General features: G+C 43.1%; 1 protein-coding gene and 1 long non-coding RNA gene across 2 annotated transcripts in view; both read left to right on the top strand.

The window, feature by feature from the left end:
* The window catches only part of LOC137040675 (uncharacterized), a 442,512-nt gene that overhangs the window by 386,562 nt on the left and 36,746 nt on the right, over nucleotides 1–19,204 (top strand). The gene's annotated exons all lie outside the window — the stretch shown is intronic.
* The window catches only part of LOC137040672 (NLR family CARD domain-containing protein 3-like), an 83,548-nt gene that overhangs the window by 27,598 nt on the left and 36,746 nt on the right, over nucleotides 1–19,204 (top strand). The window contains exon 6 of the mRNA XM_067416464.1: nucleotides 8,066–8,236. Coding sequence (XP_067272565.1) covers nucleotides 8,066–8,236 — 171 coding nt within the window. The remainder of the gene's footprint in view (nucleotides 1–8,065; nucleotides 8,237–19,204) is intronic.

The following is a 19,204-nucleotide window of genomic DNA, read 5'->3' as shown; positions in this document are numbered from 1 at the left end:
ATGAGCAGTGAGGATTTGGAAGCTGCTTTTGCCAGTCTCAGTGCCTCAGTTACCGAGAGTAAGGTCTAGAGTAAAGTCTCAGTCGAGTGGCCGCTTTTAAAGACGGATTGGTTGTTGTCCAGGAGGTTGTTCTGTTCAAGAAACATAGAGAGTTGATTGAACAACTCGCTCGTGTCTTTGCAATGAAAGGCAGAAAGGATGTAGTTTTCTAAAAGTGCTGGATTCAGAGAGGGTTTCTTAAGCAGTGGGGTTACCCAAACCTGCTTAAATGCTGTGGGAAAGGTTCCTGTGTGAAGAGAAGTGTTGACAATGTGAGTGAGTGCAGGAGTGATTGAAGAAGAAATGGCCTGAAGGAGGTAAGTGGGTATAGGATCAAGTGGACAGGTAGTAGGGTGATTGGAAAGGATGAGTTTAGAAATATCAGCCTCGGAGAGCGGAGAGAAGGATGGAAGCGTGTTCGTGTTTGTTGTTGAGATGTGTGTGTGTGTGTGTGTGTGTGTGTGTGTCAGTTTGTGGTGAGGAGAACTGGTTGCTGATGAGAGAGGTTTTAATTGTGAAAAATGATGCAAAGTCATCAGCTGTAAGAGTTGATGAAGGAGGTGGAGGAGGAGGACAAAGAAAAGAGGAGAATGTTTTAAAGAGTGTGTGAGAGTCAGGGCAATTGTTGATTTTGTTGTGGTAGTATGTTGTTTTAGCAGTGGAGGCATTTGTAGAGAAAGAAGAGAGAAGAGACTGATACAAGGTAAGGTCAGTATAGTTTTTAGATTTCTGCCATTTCCTCTCTGCCGCCCTGAGTCCAGAGCGATGTTCACGGAGAACATCAGACAGCCAGGGGGCAGATGGGGTGGGGCGGGCTGGTCTGGATGAAAGGGGGCAAAAACTGTCTAAGGAGGATGTTAGAGTGGAGCAAAGAGTGTCAGTAGCACTGTTAGTGTCCAGTGCTGAGAACTGAGCAGGTGGAGGGAGTGAAGATGAAACCATAGTGGATAGGCGAGAGGGAGAGAGTGAGCGTAGATTACGCCGAAAGGTAATCTGTGTAGGAGTACGTGTTGTATCAGGAGTCAGTATGAGGTTAAGAGTGATGAGAAAGTGGTCTGATGTGTGTAATGGAGTAACTAAAGTGTTGTCCGTGGAGCAGTTGGGTGTGTAGATGAGTTCTAATTAGTTACCTGATTTGTGAGTAGCCGTAGTAGATACTAACTTAAGGTCAAATGAAGTCAGTAGACTGGTGAAGTCTGTGGCTAGGTGTTTATCAAGATGGATGTTGAAGTCACCAAGCAGAATCAGAGGAGTGCCATCCTCAGGGAAGCTAGAAAGTAACACATCCAACTCCTCCACAAAGTTACCGAGGTGACCTGGAGGACGATAGACCACTACAACATGGATTTTAACATGGTGAGTAATAGTGATTGAGTGTGCTTCAAATGAACTGGCCGATAGAGATGATAAGGGATGAAATTTCCAATCATTTGAGATAAGCAAACCAGTACCCCCACCCCTCCCAATAGGCAGAGGAGTGTGTGAAAAAGTTAAATTGGTTGAGAGGGCTGCAGGAGTGGCAGTGTCCTCTGGTTTGATCCAGGTCTCAGTTAGGGCCATGAGGCTGAGCTGAGAATGAGTCCCAATAGATGAAATAAAGTCTGCTTTGTTTACAGCAGACTGGCAATTCCAGAGACCAATTGGAATAGAGAGTAAAGTAGCAGAGGATTTACGCAGACTGCGCAAATTATTAGGATTGCGGCGTCTCGTGCGTACAGAGCGTGATTTGCGAGTGCTAGTAGTAATAGTAGAGATTTGAAAGCACATGGTGAATACAGATCAGAGAAAAGGCCAGACAGAAATAAGAAAACTAAACACAAATAATGAAAAGGAAAATGATACTCAAGTGCCTTGTCGGGGTCCTTGCTCGGGAGGAGTTGCACAGGGAAGAATTGAAAGTCTTTACACTCGTCAGGCTTCACACTCGTCAGGCCTCACACTCGTCAGGCTTCACACTCGTCAGGCTTCACACTCGTCAGGCCTCACACTCGTCAGGCTTCACACTCGTCAGGCTTCACATTCGTCAGGCTTCACACTCGTCGGGCTTCACACTCGTCGGGCTTCACATTCGTCAGGCTTCACACTCGTCGGGCCTCACATTCGTCAGGCTTCACACGAGGGCTGCCGCGGACTATCACTCTATTTATACCCACCTGAGGATAGTCATTGAAAGCAGCTGGGAATGCCCCCAACAAACGCGTTTACACACGTGGCAATGACCAAACAAAGGCTAACTCCTCCACACACACCACGAGAATACACCAAAAACTACTAATACACACCAATGCAGTACACAGACACACTTATCTAACAACAAATGAACAAACAATCAAATGAGAAAAGTTACAAACACTTACAGAGTAGTTGTCGACCAGTCAATCGATGCTTCACCTCAAATGAACAGGCCTTTTTACAAGATATTCATGATAGTGATTTATATGTGGTTTCCACTTCTGGTTTACCTGACTATTTAAAAGTTAAGGAAATCATTATAAAGGGAAAGAAAATATTGTCAATGTTTTTAATAACCATTTTATTGTTACTGATTCAGCCTATGGTCCTATTCATTCAAAGGAATATAAGATAAAAGTGAGTGTTGATACATGTACACCTGAGGTGATACATGTCGCTCTACCCAGATTTTTACTTTTACTCGTATTTTAGTCAAGTCAACTTTATTTATATAGCGCTTTTACAATGACGATTGTTTTAAAACATCTTTACAGTGTTAAACAGGAAAATATTGCAACAATTTTATTCTGCTGTCATTCTGGAGAAAACGGTGATGTCATCAGCTCATTTCAATTTATCATATTTAATTTATTCAATTTATCAATGTGGGCAGATCAGTAATAAAGTTGATACAGTTAATTTAGTAATTAAATTCATTTGGATATTTAGTTGAAAACTTTAGTTGAAATTTTAGTGTCCCCAACTGAGCAAGCCAAGCCAAAGGCGGCAGTGGCAAGGAACCAAAACTCCATCAGGGCATGATGGAGATAAATAAACCTTGGAGAAACCAGACTGTCGAGGTGCAGGTTCTCCTCTGGCCTATTAACACACAGTGTATGATTATTATTCTGCCAACCTTACAGGTCAGAAATCATATTAGATCAGAATATTCCAAAGTTAGTGGTATCACGCAAGAGACGCCTTTATTGAGGATGACGCGTTGATTACACAAAAATATGAACATTTGAAGGATCAGAGTCATCGCGCGGGAGACGGGTTTATTTAGGATGATGTGTCGAATAAACAATTATTCGGAAGACTACACGGAAGACAATAACCTTGCGGATAAACTCATTATTTTGATTTTTTTTTGCACAAAAAAACTATTTGCGTCACTTCATGAAATTATTGTACAGCCACTGTTGTGTGATGGACTTTATAACAACATGTTTAGGGTTTTGTGAGTGGGTCAGTGGAAATGTACTGAATGACAATGGAGGCCTTTCTCAGCTTTAAACAAAAATATCTTCATTTGTGTTCCAAAGATGAACGAAGGTCTGATGGGTGTCCAACGACATGAGGGTGAGTAATTAATGAAATAATTTTCATTTTTGGTTGAACTAACCCTTTAGCTCCTCCCCCTAATGTCGCTCCACACCCGTAAGACCTCCGTTCATCTTCAAACACAGTTTAAGATATTTTATATTTAGTCCGAGAGCGTATGCAAGTGTATGCACACTATACTGTCCATGTCCAGAAAGGGAATAAAAATAGGGGTGGGCGATATCTCGATATTTAAAATATATCAAGATATTTTTTCAGCTCGATATGGATTTGGACATATCGTATATATCGATATATTGTTTATATTTAATTCTGATTCCGCCACTTTGCTTGTTTGCCTTCTCTGTGTTGTGCTCGCGGAGCCTCGCGCGCCTCCCGCCTCTTGCTTTTGTTCCCCCTCCCCTCGCGTGTTGTCTCATTGAACACGGCTGCTTCCACAACCAGGTGAGGATTAGTTATCATGTTGACAAGCGCGCACGTTGTTCAGGACTCAGTTTAGAGACCATGTTTTCCTTCTAACACAACTGCTTGCTAAAATTCATAAAGAAATATTAATGTTCATCATAGTTCAAAGCGCAAGTTTCACCCACAGTCAGGTGATTGACACTACTGGTACGAGACGCGGTCGCAATCATGCCAGTTTATGATCTGTGTCTAACTGATCGCATAGTTTTCGGTTAAAATGTCAAAATGGTCGCATATCATTTGAAAACATTTAAAAAGTATTGCAATATCATTACTATTATTATTTTGTCAGCTTTATCACGGGATTATGATGAATAGGTCTATTCACGTTTTAACCAAGAGGGAAAAACGCCACATCCCGGGTGTCCTGAGACACGCGGTGCTCTTCTGTAAGTTGTACTGTATCATATTATCATATAGCCTACCTTCTGACATTCATATTTCGTTCTGTAACTGGAAAAGAAGTGAAACTCAGCTCATGTGTAGCCTACATGATCCGCATGATGAGTTTGAATTTTGTCAAACTCATGACAAACATCACTGTTTGAATTTTGATACAAATTTAACAGGAAATGGTGTTATGACAAAATCAGTTTATTTATATCTCAGTCATGCCCCCATCTTTCTGCTAAATGCTTACTGTTTACTTTAACTGTAAAAAAGGGAGTCTTTGATTCATCTTTTGAAAGCATGAAATAAATGAAAAGAAGGCAATATTATTTATTTTCTTTTACAGTTAAATTATTATTATTTATGTATCAGTGAGTTTTTTTTTTTGTTAAATGTCGCAAAAGCACTTGACTACCTCTTTCTACTTCAATTTAAAAAAAAAAAGTTTTTGTGGTATTTGGCATATTTGTTTTTGCTGTAGTTTTTAGGGGGTTATTTTTCCTGTAAAGATATCGAGATATATATCGTATATCGAGATATAGCAAAATATATCTAAATAAAAACATCCTCAAAGTAGTCCATATGAGACATCAGTGGGTTAATTCGAGTCTCTTGAAGCATCCAAAATACATTTGGGTCCAAAAATAACAAAAACTACGACTTTATTCAGCATTGTCTTCTCTTCCGGGTTTGTTTTCAAACATCAAATAAAGATTAAAACGGTTATGAATCAGTGTATTGAATGCATTTCCACTAATGCCATCATAATTTCAGTCTTTTTAAAAGAATGCTGTGGTTGATAGTATCGAAAGCAGTGCTAAGATCGAGTAACACTAATAAGCCCCTTTCACACTGCGATTCCGGCAAACACACGGATAATGCGACCCGGCATTTGTTCCCGGGCCGCTAGATTTGGTCCATTCACACTGCCAGCGAAATACCGTAATATGTGCGCTTTCACACACAACCCGTAACGGTCATGGATCAAGTTGACACGTGACATCCGGATGTGACGTATAACGGCGAGCGATCTCCGCTTCAGCGAGGATAGTAAGGAGCTCCGTGGTCTCGACTTGTGTCCAGTTTGCGCTCATTTCTGCTTGTTTAATTTTAGTTTCTTTTGTATATGAACACTCTCTGTGTTTAAAACACCGACGAGCTCTTCTGGCACTGCAGGGTTGTGTTATTGAAAAAACAAGCTCTAGGAGTCGCACGATAACTACGTACACGTTGCGGCATTAGTTTCGGCTTTCAATTCGGTAATCAATCCCGGGACGTGGTTGCTTTCACACAGAAGGTGTTCCCGGAATATTGCGGGTCCGACGTGCAGTGTGAAAGGGGCTATAGGGAGATACAACCACGATCAGATGATAAGAGTAAATCATTTGTAACTCTAATTAGAGCAGTCTCAGTACTATGATACGGTCTAAATCCTGACTGGAAATCCTCACAGATACCATTTCTTTCAAAAAAATCAACATAATTGTGAAGACACAGCCTTTTCTAGTATTTTTGACAGAAACGGTAGATTTGAGATTGGTCTGTAATTGACTAATTCATTAGGATCAAGTTGCATTTTTTTAAATAAGTGGTTTAATTATAGCCAACTTAAAAGTTTTCGGTACATATCCTAATGTCAAGGATGAATTAATAATATTAGGGGATCTATGACCTCTGGAAGCATCTCTTTTAAAAGCCTAGTTGGTATAGGGTCGTTGTTGATTTTGACAGCCAAGTACAATTTTGAGAGATCTGTACTTTGACTTAAGGGTATCTGTTCTTTTACTTAAATAATGAAGCTGTATACTCTGTATGCCTCTAGATTTTGATGATTTAACAAGTTTAGCCAAATCTTCTCCTCTTATAGCAGTGAATGAGGGTAATAATGTATTTCCTTGCCGATACAGTGATAGAGAGCGCGTTATACTCGTAGCTCAAGTCAACAGCGGCTGGCTGAACTGAGGCGTGAGTCTCTTGGTGACGTCAGCTTCCCTCTTCCATTGATTGGCTACTGGATGAGCTGTCAATCTAGAACTAGTGGACCAATGGTGATGCTTAGACCCGCCCCTGATTTACATAAAACTCAAACTGCACCATTTGGATTAACTTTGCATTGATTTTTCAGTTTTGTGCATTATATTTTCACGTGTTTTTAAAATTTTGATTCACACTTTTTTTTTTTTTTAATGCGTGACCGCAATTCAATTGGCGGGAATCTGATCCCATATGAGACCCCTGGTGTAGAGTATTAAGGTATTATGAGTGAGAGGTTGACTAAACGAGTGTATTACCTGCACCTGATATAGCATTCATTATTCAGCTCAATGTCCATAATATCTATTATTAAAGAAATCAGTTTGAATGTCCACTGAGAAAAGCGATATCTTTGTCCTTTAAAAGATTTCCAAAGAGAGCGCTAAACAACTTCCTTATTTACAACCAGTCACTCATAAAGACTCATAAAGTAACTGTCACTGAAGTCAACATTACAGACCTTTTCTCAATACCAAATATGGCATATTAGTTATATAAAATAATATTTATTGTTTAAATATTGTTTAAATGACATGTTCAGAAAGTCCAGGAATGATCAATGCTGGGTCAGGCTGCATTTACCTGAACATCACTGAAAGCACATCAACAATTTCATTCCAGTAACTCTATATTCTTGAGCAAAAAATGAAACTACGAAACTATGAAAATATGAACAAATCTGCATCTACTGAATTACATTTGTCACAAAGAGGTGAGAAAATCCTGTGCAGTTTCTGTTTTGAATAATGTAGTCTGTGTATGACCTTAAACTGAATAAGGCAGTGCCTAAAAAACTGTTAAAACTACATTTCGTGACACAACAACAGTGGTTTCCTTAAAACAGTGGCAAATCGCTCGACCGCCATGACAGTCACTCAAGCGGACTGACACTAATGGGGAAACGGTTCCAGTGCCGATACTGGGTGGATATCACACAGCTGGAAAAGTCTCTCAGCCAATCAGATTCCAGAACCAGAAACAACTGTTGTATACAAATGTATATAATATTTGTATAAATCTTGTATGTGAAAACAAAAGGGCTACAAACAATATAGGTCTTTTCACTGGCGATCCTGCGATACACACGCCAGCTGACACACTACAGGAGCTTTCAGAGGAATGATGTTCGCTTGTCTGCTGATTGTATGGCTCATTTGGTTCAACATTTACAGACACAGATTCAGTTGACTTCATCAGTCATAATGTAAATAATAGTTGATATTGTGTATTATATTTTTTCTTCTTTTAGACTCTCAGACTGCAGTATCACAGAAGAAGGTTATAAAGCTCTGGCTTCAGCTCTGAGATCAAACTCTTCACACCTGATAGAGCTGGATCTCACAGGAAATGATCCTGGAGAATCAGGAGTGAAGCAGCTCACTGATTTACTGAAGGATCCACACTGTCAACTGAAGACACTGAGGTGAGACGGGATTAAATAATACAACAGAAATTATGTGCAGGTTAATTGTTTATAGAAATATTATTTCACTAATAAAATGTGTTGCATAGAAGCCAATTCAAGATAACAATTCCACAGTGTTTCCCATTAGAATCAAATGCTGTTTTCATCACACCGTGTTTAATTAAATTGATTCTAGCTTAATTTTCCCTTCTGCAGGTTTGTGAGTCCTGCTGCAGATGAAGCCTGTGAGTATGTGAGAGGAATTGTGGGTATAAACCCGTTACTCCTGAGAGAACTGGATCTGAGAGATCATGAACTAGGAGACACACGAGTGAATCAGATCTCTGATCTACTGCAGGATAAACACTGTCGACTCAACACACTCACGTGAGTATTGTGTTTAATGCTGTAAAACGCCACATTACTCTTAATATTATTGGTATAATAGTCACTGCATGAAAAAAGGTGTATCCGGACCCGTATACTCCTGTATACACTGCTGAAATTCGGAAGAATCCGGGAGTATACTGGCCGGATAGGTCAAATTCCATGGATCTGTATATATCCGTATACATCCGGAATGATACCAAATCGGATGTATGTTGTGGCCGTATACTTCCATGCTACAGCCATTTGTTGCCATGGCAATTAATCCCATCAGGTTTTTTCAGGAGACATTTTCACACCTCTGAGCAGCTTTGCCTCCCATCCCCTTATTGGCCCTTTAACTCAAACTGGATTGGTTGTTCTTTTAAAACCACTCCCAAAACCCAAACTGCTATTGGAGGACAGGGCACATTGAAAACCCAGTAAAGTGATTTTATTGGTTACTTTTAAAACTTAGCCCACCCAAGGCCTTATAGCTTAGTGATTTGATTGGTTATAGGTCAGCTATGCAGATACTGCTCATACACCATAAACCCCACCCCCCTCTCCCCCCAAAGGAAAAATACACACAAAAAACAATTTAGGAAAATATGGAATATTTATTAAGGTACATAAAACATTATCAAGAGCATTTTAAACAAGCAAAAGAATAGAATGGATAAACAAAAACAAGTGAACAAAATGTATTTAAAAGGGATGAAAATGTAAAGAACAAAAAATACAAAAATAAAGGCATTTAAAAGGAACAAATAAACAATATAAATATAACTATATAAAATAAACATAAGTTAAAATGAAAGGGTAAAAAAGGCATGAAAAATAAAATTAACACAACATATTAAAAGTTGGCGATATAAAGAAATAAATACACAGTGTATCTAAAATGTAACATTATAAAATGAGACAATGCAAAAATTTAAACATAAAATTAGAACCAGAATGTTATAAAAAAAGGTTATATAATATACATAGATGTTCTAAGTAAACAATAAAAATAAGTGAAAAAAAAACTCCCAAAGAGCATTGTAAACATATTATAAAATGAATGGGGGGAAAAAAGTGAGCAAATTCTATTTAAAGGACAGCGATGTAAAGAAATAAGAGAAAAAAAAATGCATATAATATATGTTCTAAGTAAACAATATATATAAGTGGAAACATTTCCAAAGAGCATTGTAAAAATACATTATAATGATGCACTGATGATGTGACGTGTAGCATGGGTCAGCCTCTAGTCTGGTTCGTGGCACTTGGCAGAGCGCAGACAACCGTAGTTCTGTTTGGTGGAGACCTCACCATCCACACTGGCCTTCCATCAACAACAGCATCATCTTTATCAGACATCTGCTCTATTGTTGCGGTCTCTCACAGGTCTCTTTCTGCGTTAGCTTGTACAACCTGGACCTGGTCTCCAGCAACTGCAAAACATGACAGTAATTTAACCACTAAAACACAGACTGTGTTTACATGTGCAACAATAATGCAACTATGTATTCTAAGAGTACGGTCTTAATCGCAGGAAGGTGCTCACATGACAGGAGCAGAACTCTTCACTCCAGTTTACATGCAATTTGCATTATTCACTAAAGAGTATGGTTATGTCACACTCAGATTTGATCAAAGTATTGGGTTTAATGTATAAGTTTAATTACAATATTGACAAAATCATATCTCCTAAAGAGAAAATAAATGCTTAGCAAGTTTCTTAACTTACCCTTCACTTTGACGGTTCTTTGCCATGTTCTTCATAGTGTGTCTTTTTTTGGGCGTTTTCAGGCTGAGCCAAAGACTACTTCCTCCGTGATGTCTCAATATGTCTTGCAACCTGCTGAATAAATCATTAATTATTGTAATACCAATAAAAGTAAGCAAAACAAAGCACACATGGTAAATATTAATATAAAATTACTTTAAAAAATAATACAATCTTTAAGATTACCTTTTACACATTCAGGGTCAACATCTGTAAAAGTTGTCCTTAATTCTTCAAAGGAAAATGGTCAAAGCGAGGTTGTGTGATGACTATTCTGGGGGGAAAAGTTGCAGTTATAATTAATGAAATTCGGTTTTGGCATTTCAAATCCATATGACGTTAGTAGTAGGTTAACCTAACATTTACAGTATACAATAAGCAGTCTTACCCAGTTTGTGGATCGTATTTGTGTGGGCAGTTCTCTGAATTGGGTTTCACACAAAGGCACCTTCCAGATTCCTGTAAAGTTTGAAATTAAAATGCGTTTAAACGGATTCACAATCAGCAAGAACCACAATATTTTCAAGTTTGAATAAGATGGCCATCAAAGTAATCGCTGGAGACAAAACACATAACGTTATCAGGCTAACGTTAATTGTAAGCCAACTTTGGTTTACAGGCACATTATATAACAATAACTGAACTTACCTCACGTTACGTGCCCTTTTAAATCTTTTCACAGTGCTGTTAGGCTCTTCCTGTAAGTTAGTCCGTGCTGCTTATACTTTTGCTCGAGAGAATAAAGTCGCTGGAGAGCCTCTTGGAGAAGATCAGCCCGTTCATGTTGTGCAGATATTAAAGTAGTAAACTGACGAGATATAGCACTCTGGCCGGAGATCAGCTGCTTCATCAAGGCATTCACAGTAACTGGGCTTGAGGCTGCTTGTCCTCCTCTGTTCAGTGGAGTAGAAAAACTAAGGTTCCTTTTACTCTCCATATTAAATCTGTCGAAAATGATCGATTCCAAATCTCAACCAAACACCACAAAAAAAACAACTATCCGTTCTCTGTCCTTCCAGAAACAATGCGGAGGTTTCAACTTTCGCGCGCTTGTAACAATACACTACTATTGGGTGCGCCTCCGTCCCCACCTGTATTGTGAGTGGTTGATTTCAAACCTCAAACCGCCCCCTCTTTGGCGCGTGTTGTTTGCTTGCTAATCCCCACTCAAACCACGCCCTCGGTATGACGCGTCGCAGGTGTATCTTTAATTTGGTGAAAAAATATAATGCCGGACATAATTATCTATCAACATGGAAGGACAACCACCTGTTGATAATAATACGAGAAAGAGAGCTCGGCGGTTTTGCGACCACTGCAACGAGAATGTTTCACATGCATATTTTTATCTTCACAAAAATAAGTTTTTTTTTTCACAATGGAGCGATTACAGCTGAGACAAATCACAACACAGAGCTGGAAGTGAGTGCATGTGATGAACTTCATCCAGACGAAATGAGACCTGTGGACTGGGATGATGCTGGTATTCATTTTGGTAAGTTACTGAACATTTTTTTTTAATGTAAAACCAAATGACAAGTAAAATAAAATAGTGATCATCAGCAGTTGGTTTATATATTTACTGATGTCGTGCAACATTACACTGATGTTTATGATCTGCTTTGGTTAGAGTTGACACAATAGTGATTTGCTTGTTTTTTCCAGTATAGGCATAAGTCTTGTTAATACATTGTAACTTTTATTTATTACAAATTTGGTCATAGCTGTATTTCCTGAACATTTAAATCATGATGGGCCATTCATAACAATAACTAAAGTTATTTGGATAAACTATTACGAATGGTCCATTAACATTTCTATGGCCCATCATGACCTGTACACTGTACTGTAAAGTGCATGATATGTGATTCTAAGGGATTTTAGTAAAAAGCTGCTAACTTTAAGATAATGCTAGACAAATGCATAGCTCCAGCCATTAATCAATTGGTGTTGTGATGTTTCACTGTTTAAACTAAATCTTTGTATTTAGCTTATGTAAATTTGTGTGTAGCTAAAATCGTTGTATTGTTCTTTAATTGTTACAGAGGTCATTGGAGACCAAGAGCAAGTTGATTTCTGCATATTTGAAGAAACCAAGCATTTACATGAGAACCAAGATTCGGCAGATCTGAAGGCAAGGCTGCTTACATTTAAATTGATGCACACAGACAGATGTGTATTGTTACACTTCTATTAATTTTTTCTAAAAAAAAAAAAAACTCTAACAAATGTCTTTTTTTTTTTTTTTTTTTTGAAGAAGAAGAAGAAGAAGGCTTTCCTTGGAGCTCAGTGAAACGTCTTCAGATGATGACAGTGACCATGAAGAGCAACACGTCTTTACAGATGGTCAGCACAGTGAACATTTGGATTTTAAAGATGACAAACCTTAAGAAGATAATGACAATAGAGACAGCTCTGCTTTATTACTTGTAAAGCTATTAGCAATGGGTTTGCCACTGTGGCCTTTGGCTTACTCAGTTGGGGACACTAAATTTATGATCAACGTTATTCAACTAAATATACAAATAAAATAAATTAATTAGGTCTTATTTAATTCTATAAACTATAATATTGATCTGCCAACATTGTTGACCCTACAGCCAACTAAAATTTTGTTGCAATACCAGTACGACAACTTCACTGAATATGCTGTCTGTCCAAAAAGATGATAAGCTTCAATGGCAAGGAATATCTGTACCCCAAACTAACCTATTCTTACTAGAAAGTAACTCAGTCATTAGAGACCTTGGTAAAAAAAGACCTGGGTTTTATAAAAAGAGAGGCGTGGAGAGAAATACAAATTCTTGGACGAACCAGTCCTCGACCCAAATGCAGAGCTGCTTGCTGGAGTCATTAAGAGATTTCTTATAATCAGTGTTAAAAACTAACACACGTCCTATACGCCATGTTGTTGCAAAGGTTTCGTGGTTGCACCCTCATCCAGACAGATGTTTCTTTGGGAACCCTGTGGAGGTGTGGAACACAGACTGATTGTGCAGCAGCGTTCCTACCTGTGGAACGTATTGCAGGGAGATGTGTACTAAGTACATACATTGTGCAGTTAAGTCAAACAAAAGAAAAGGTATCAGCCATAATTCCCATTTGCACAATGTTTGAGATTTAGCCCAATGCGATTTCCAACGACCTTCTTTTTATTCCTTTAATTTTATTTTGAGCATATCTGGGTTTTTTTGTGTGTTTTTAAAGCCATGTTTTCATTATTTCATATTAATGTACATTCCTTTTTATTAAATGTTATTGTTATTAACTGCATTTTGTAAAACTTCACAATAAATGTGGGTTGTTCTAAAATGGTTGGTTAATTTTCCTTTATTTGTTCCATTCAATTTCTTAATTTAAAGTTTTTGTGGCTATATCTTAGGGGTGTTTATTTTGTAGTGTTTTTATAAAAACTTTGATTAAGAGTCATAATTCTCAATCCTGAAGTCCTCCCCTGCCACCCCTCCCTCTGAGAACAGCCAGCACCTCAGTGTCATTAACATTTGAAAGGCCTTCTTCACACCTAACAGTCACCAGTCCTAGCACCCAGCAGTGTTTCAGCTGTATATTTCCGTGAAATGTCACGGATGCCTGTATATGTCCGCATATGTGAGGTTTCTGGGTGTATCTTGAAATATACTGTTCCGTGTTACTCTGATCCGCTTTTTCCCACATACGTCCGGTAAACCTCAAATTACACAGGAGTTTACCATGCCCGGATAATCCCGTATTCCAGGGTTTTCATGCAGTGAGTGGATAATGCATTTTTTCTCATTTATTTGAGTCAGTTTTTGTTTTTCGTTCAGCATCCACAGTAACACAATAATATATCATTTGTGTATTAAAATGAACCACGTACACCCTGAAGGCATGTTTTAATGATTTCACGTCTAAGTGGCATATTTAAAAGTAATTGCTAATAACGGCTCGGGTTATGTATATAACCCTTGTTCCCTGAGAGGGAACGAGCACTGCGTCGGAACGACGATTTGGGGATACTCCCTTAGCATGAACGCGTCTGAAGTATGAATGAAACTAGTCCAATCCTTATTGGTCCTACGTCATGACGTAGATGTGACGGCATACCCGGAAGCTATAAAGGGGAGCCCGGCGCATAGTAGCGTCAATTATCGCGATGAAGCATAATGCTCTCAGGCGATACGCGGTGTGGCGACGAGACGCAGTGCTCGTTCCCTCTCAGGGAACAAGGGTTATATACATAACCCGAGCCGTTCCCTATATCGAGGGAACTTCGCACTGCGTCGGAACGACGATTTGGGGAACGAGTACCCACTAGGCCACACCAAGGATACGCCTGCCCTATTGTGAGCTGGAGACCAGGCACAATCAGGACTGGGGTACCCTGCCGCCGGGGGTCGCAGGGAGGTGTAGGCTGTAAAACCTTATAAATGTGTGCTGAGTAGCCCAGCCAGCCGCTTCACAGATGTCCTGCATAGGGACTCCGGACAGAAGGGCCACCGAAGAAGCCATGCCTCTAGTCGAGTGGGCTCTCAAGGCAATAGGTGAAGGCAGATTGCGCACCTGATATGCCAAGGCTATTGCCTGCACAATCCAAATACTGATAGTAGGGGTTGACGCAGGCAGCCCTTTCTTGGGTGAGCCAAAACACACTAAAAGTTGATCTGATTTCCTCCACTGAGCTGACCTTTCCAGATAGATCCTTAGGGCCCGAACTGGACACAAAAGGAATAATCTCCCTTCTTCCGCCGTCACATGGGGCGGAGGATGAAAAGCCTGAAGAACCAAAGATCTGACCGTACTGGATGGAACCTTCGGCACATACCCTGGCCTAGGGTGGAGTACGGCCTTTACTCCTCCCGGGGCAAACTCCAAGCAGGTTGGCGTGATGGCCAAAGCTTGAAGATCTCCCACTCTCCTGAGAGAGGTAATAGCTAGGAGGAACGCCACTTTAAGCGTTAGATTCTTAGGTTCTGCTGTCTCCAGTGGTTCGAAGGGGGCCTCAGCCAGGCCTTCGAGAACCACTGCCAGATCCCAGGTTGGAACTCTGGTACGCACTACAGGTCTTAACCTACGCGCCCCACGAAGGAAGCGTACAACCAACTGATGCCTACCCAAAGGCCCATCACCTAACGGAGCGTGGAAAGCTCCAATAGCTGCCACATACACCTTAAGTGTGGACGGGGTAAGCCCTGCAGAGAAACGATCTTGGAGGAACTCCAGTACTGAAGCCACTGGGCAGTTAACTGGGTCCACCTCACGTTCTCTACACCAAGTGACGAAAACATTCCACTTGAGGCTGTACAATCTCCTAGTAGACGGGGCCCTAGAGCTAAGTAAGGTCTCTATAACGTCTGCCGGCAGGCCCTCCTCTCGGAACCTGGCCCCCTCAGGGGCCAGACCCAGAGGTTCCAGATTTCGGGGCGGGGGTGAAATATTGTGCCCCCCGCCTGTGATAGGAGGTCCCTCCTCAGAGGGACCTGCCACGGGTGATCCGCCAGCAGCGCTATTATGTCCGAGAACCATACCCGAGTCGGCCAACAAGGAGCTACCAGAAGGAGACTGACTCCCTGTTGCCGAACCCTCTCCAGGACCCCTGGGAGCAGAGCGACGGGGGGAAATGCATACAGACGCCGCCTCGGCCACGTCTGTACCATGGCGTCCAACCCCAGCGGGGCTGGGTGCGTGAGGGAGAACCACAGTGGAAAGTGGGACGTCTCTCGAGACGCAAACAGATCCACTTCCACTGGGCCGAACCTCCTGACAATCGCCTCCACCACCTCTGGGTGGAGCCGCCATTCCCCGGGCCTCAGCCCTTGCCTCGATAGTATATCTGCCCCCTGATTCTGTATCCCCGGGATATACATTGCCCTGAGGGATAACAGTCTGTCTTGTGACCAGCGAAGAATGAGATGCGCCAGTTTGCATAGCGGGCGCGACCTCAACCCCCCCTGGTGGTTCAGATATGCCACGACAGCCGTATTGTCTGTACGGACTAGAACGTGGTACCCGCGAAGCTCTGGGAGGAAACTCCTGAGAGCCCTGTAAACCGCCATCATTTCCAGGCAGTTTATGTGCCAGGTCGAATGATGGTCCTCCCATAGACCCCTCGCAAAGCGGCCTTCCATGACCGCGCCCCAACCAGTTAGGGAAGCATCTGTTGAAACGGTTTTCCGGCAACATGATGCTCCCAGGACTGGCCCTTGGGACAGAAACCAAGCTTTCTTCCATATACCTAGAGCCCGAAGGCATTTGCGCGTGACTCTGATCATACGGAATGGGTTCCCTCTGGGGGAAAACCCCTTGGTTTTCAGCCACCACTGTAGAGCTCTCATATGTAGCAGGCCGAACGGAATAATGTTGGACGCTGCCGCTAGATGCCCTAACACTATCTGAAAGTGTTTCACAGTGATACTCTGGCCTAGCTTTATTCTTGAGACTACCGCCAGAATGGTCTTGATTCGTGCGGGGGAGAGTTGCGCCCGCATCGAAACCGAATCCCATACTACCCCCAGAAAGGTCGTTTTCTGGGCTGGCGCCAACACGCTCTTTTTTGTGTTGAGCCTCAACCCCAAGCGTTGGATATGTGCTAGAACTACATCTCGATGTTGAACTGCCATTTCGGACGACTGGGCCAGAATAAGCCAGTCGTCGATGTAATTTAGTATTCGGATGCCCTGAAGTCTCAATGGAGCCAGAGCTGCATCCATACATTTGGTAAACGTGCGAGGGGAAAGAGCTAGACCGAAGGGAAGCACTCGATATTGGTACGCTTCGCCCCCGAAAGCGAACCTCAGAAACTTCCTGTGGCATGGAAGGATGGAGACATGAAAATAGGCGCCTTTTAAATCTATCGTGACGAACCAGTCCTTGGGCTGGATCTGACTCACGATCGTGGGAATGGTTAACATCTTGAACCTGAATCTCCTCAGAGACCGGTTCAGATACCTCAGATCTAAAATCGGCCGAAGCCCTCCATCCTTTTTTGGAACTATAAAGTACCGGCTGTAGAACCCGGCCTCCCTCTCTGACGGCGGGACCCACTCTATGGCCCCCTTTGCCAGCAAGGATTTTACTTCTTGTTCCATTACCCGAACCCGCTCTGGCACCACTGCAGTCCATGTCACCCCATTGAACTTTGGCGGGGGGTGATCGAACTGCAGTCTGTACCCTATTTCTACAGTACGCAGGACCCATGTGGATATATTCGGAAGGCATTTCCATGCGCCGAGATAATCTACTAAGGGAATCAGCCTCTCGAGGCTGGTCTCGGGTGTTATTTGAGTCTCGTTTCCCGTCCCCTGAAGCGGATGCCCGGCAGGGGACGAAATACGATTTTCGATATTTGGACACTCGTCCCGCCCAGTCGCAGGTCTTACTCGAGGCGACTGGATCGAAACGTGCCCTAGGAAAAACGATGTGGCCCGAAGCGTCTGTGACGGCGGGATTACCACATCGTTTTCCCTTCGAGAGCGTCGCGCGAGAGACAACCTCGGTTGTTCCCGCGCGAGGGGGACCGCTCTCTGAAGCCCTACCACAGCTAGGACTTCTTCCCAGCAGCCTTCTTAGCGAGAAGGACGTTCCTTAGATCGCCCTTCTGCACGGAAGCCTGCTGGTGAGAGCGCCGCCTCTGTTGCCAAGCTCCCGGAGGAGGGGCTCTAGAAGCGACGCTCTCTTTTTGCACCTGACGGTGCGAGGAGCTGGCTGACGGCTGCGGCTGCCCACTAGTGGCAGCCTTTGCTGGTTTTGGCCGACGAGGGAGAAACTGTCGGAAGGCTGCTGACTGTTTCCTCGCCTCCTGAAACCTGTCGACGACCGAATTAACGGCGTCGCCGAACAGGCCAGAAGGCGAGATCGGGGAGTCTAGGAGAAAAGTCTTATCTTTCTCCTTCATCCCCGACAGATTTAGCCACAGATGTCTCTCCACTGTCACCATAGAGGCCATGGAGCGGCCGATGGCACGGGCCGTCTCCTTGGTGACGCGGAGAGACAGATCAGCAGCCTTCCTAAGCTCTAATACATCCTCCGGGGAGGGACCTTCTCCCTCGTCGAGCTCTTTTAATAGGTCGGCCTGGTACGCCTGCAATATCGATAGGGTGTGCAGAGCGCTACCAGCCCGACCCGCCGCCATATATGCCCTGCCCACCAACGCTGATGTGTCCCTGCATGGCTTGGTGGGCAGTACCGGGGCTTTTAGGGACGATGCCGATTCGGGTGACAGATAGCTCGCGAGAGCATCTTCCACCCGCGGCATCGTCCCGTAGCCTGCCTCGCGCGCACCCATAACATTAGCATAATCTAATACTGGGGGGTTGGATATGCGCGCGGAGTATGGTCTATTCCAGGACCTACACAACTCGTTGTGCAGGTCCGGAAAGAACGGCAAGCCCCGGCGAGGCGACTGAGCCCGGCGCGAGAGAAACCGGTCGTCCAGCCTGCTGGATGGCTGGACTTCCTGCCTCTCTTGTGGCCAATCGATATTTAACTTGGCCACGGCACGAGTCAGTACCTCGATAAGCTCCTCTTGGGCGGGTGGGTGCGGTGGTGACATATATGCGGCCCCACCCGCCTCGATGTTGATATCTTCCGGATCCTCGGATCCGGAGAGAATCAACATCTGATTCTCCACCCCGGGGGAAGAAGCCGCTTCGCGGGCTTCCACACGAGGTGGGAGAATCTCTGAACTATCAGAGGAAGATTGAGAAAGTGCCTCGGCAGTCTCAATCTCCGCTGATACGTCCAGCTGCGAGCCCCATGATCTGCGACGCCGCGCCGCCTCAGCGGACGCAGGCCCAGAACCACGGGGCTCGCGTGGTTGGCCGGCCTCGTCAAAGACCGCCAACCGAGACCTCAGCACCCTGAGCGTCAGCAGCTCGCAGTGGCTGCAGGCGGCTCCCTCGAGAGCCGCCTGAGCATGCTGAACGCCCAGGCACTGTACACAAAGAGAGTGCGTGTCCGTTCCCGAGATGTAGCGGGGACACGGATGCACGCACCTCTTAAACTCAGAACTAGACATATTATCTTCGTTCTAAGGTCTCTTATTTACTGAATATATATATATTTATATGGGACAGACAACAATAAATAGACAGACAATGTTCAAACACACACAGAGCGTTATGCTGAAGAGCGATAACTGACGCTACTATGCGCCGGGCTCCCCTTTATAGCTTCCGGGTATGCCGTCACATCTACGTCATGACGTAGGACCAATAAGGATTGGACTAGTTTCATTC

The sequence above is a fragment of the Pseudorasbora parva genome, chromosome 14 (genome assembly GCF_024679245.1).
Source record: "Pseudorasbora parva isolate DD20220531a chromosome 14, ASM2467924v1, whole genome shotgun sequence".
NCBI lineage: Eukaryota > Metazoa > Chordata > Actinopteri > Cypriniformes > Gobionidae > Pseudorasbora > Pseudorasbora parva.
The sequence above is the reverse complement of the archived record's forward strand: the minus strand, read 5'-3'. Positions and strand labels throughout refer to the sequence as shown.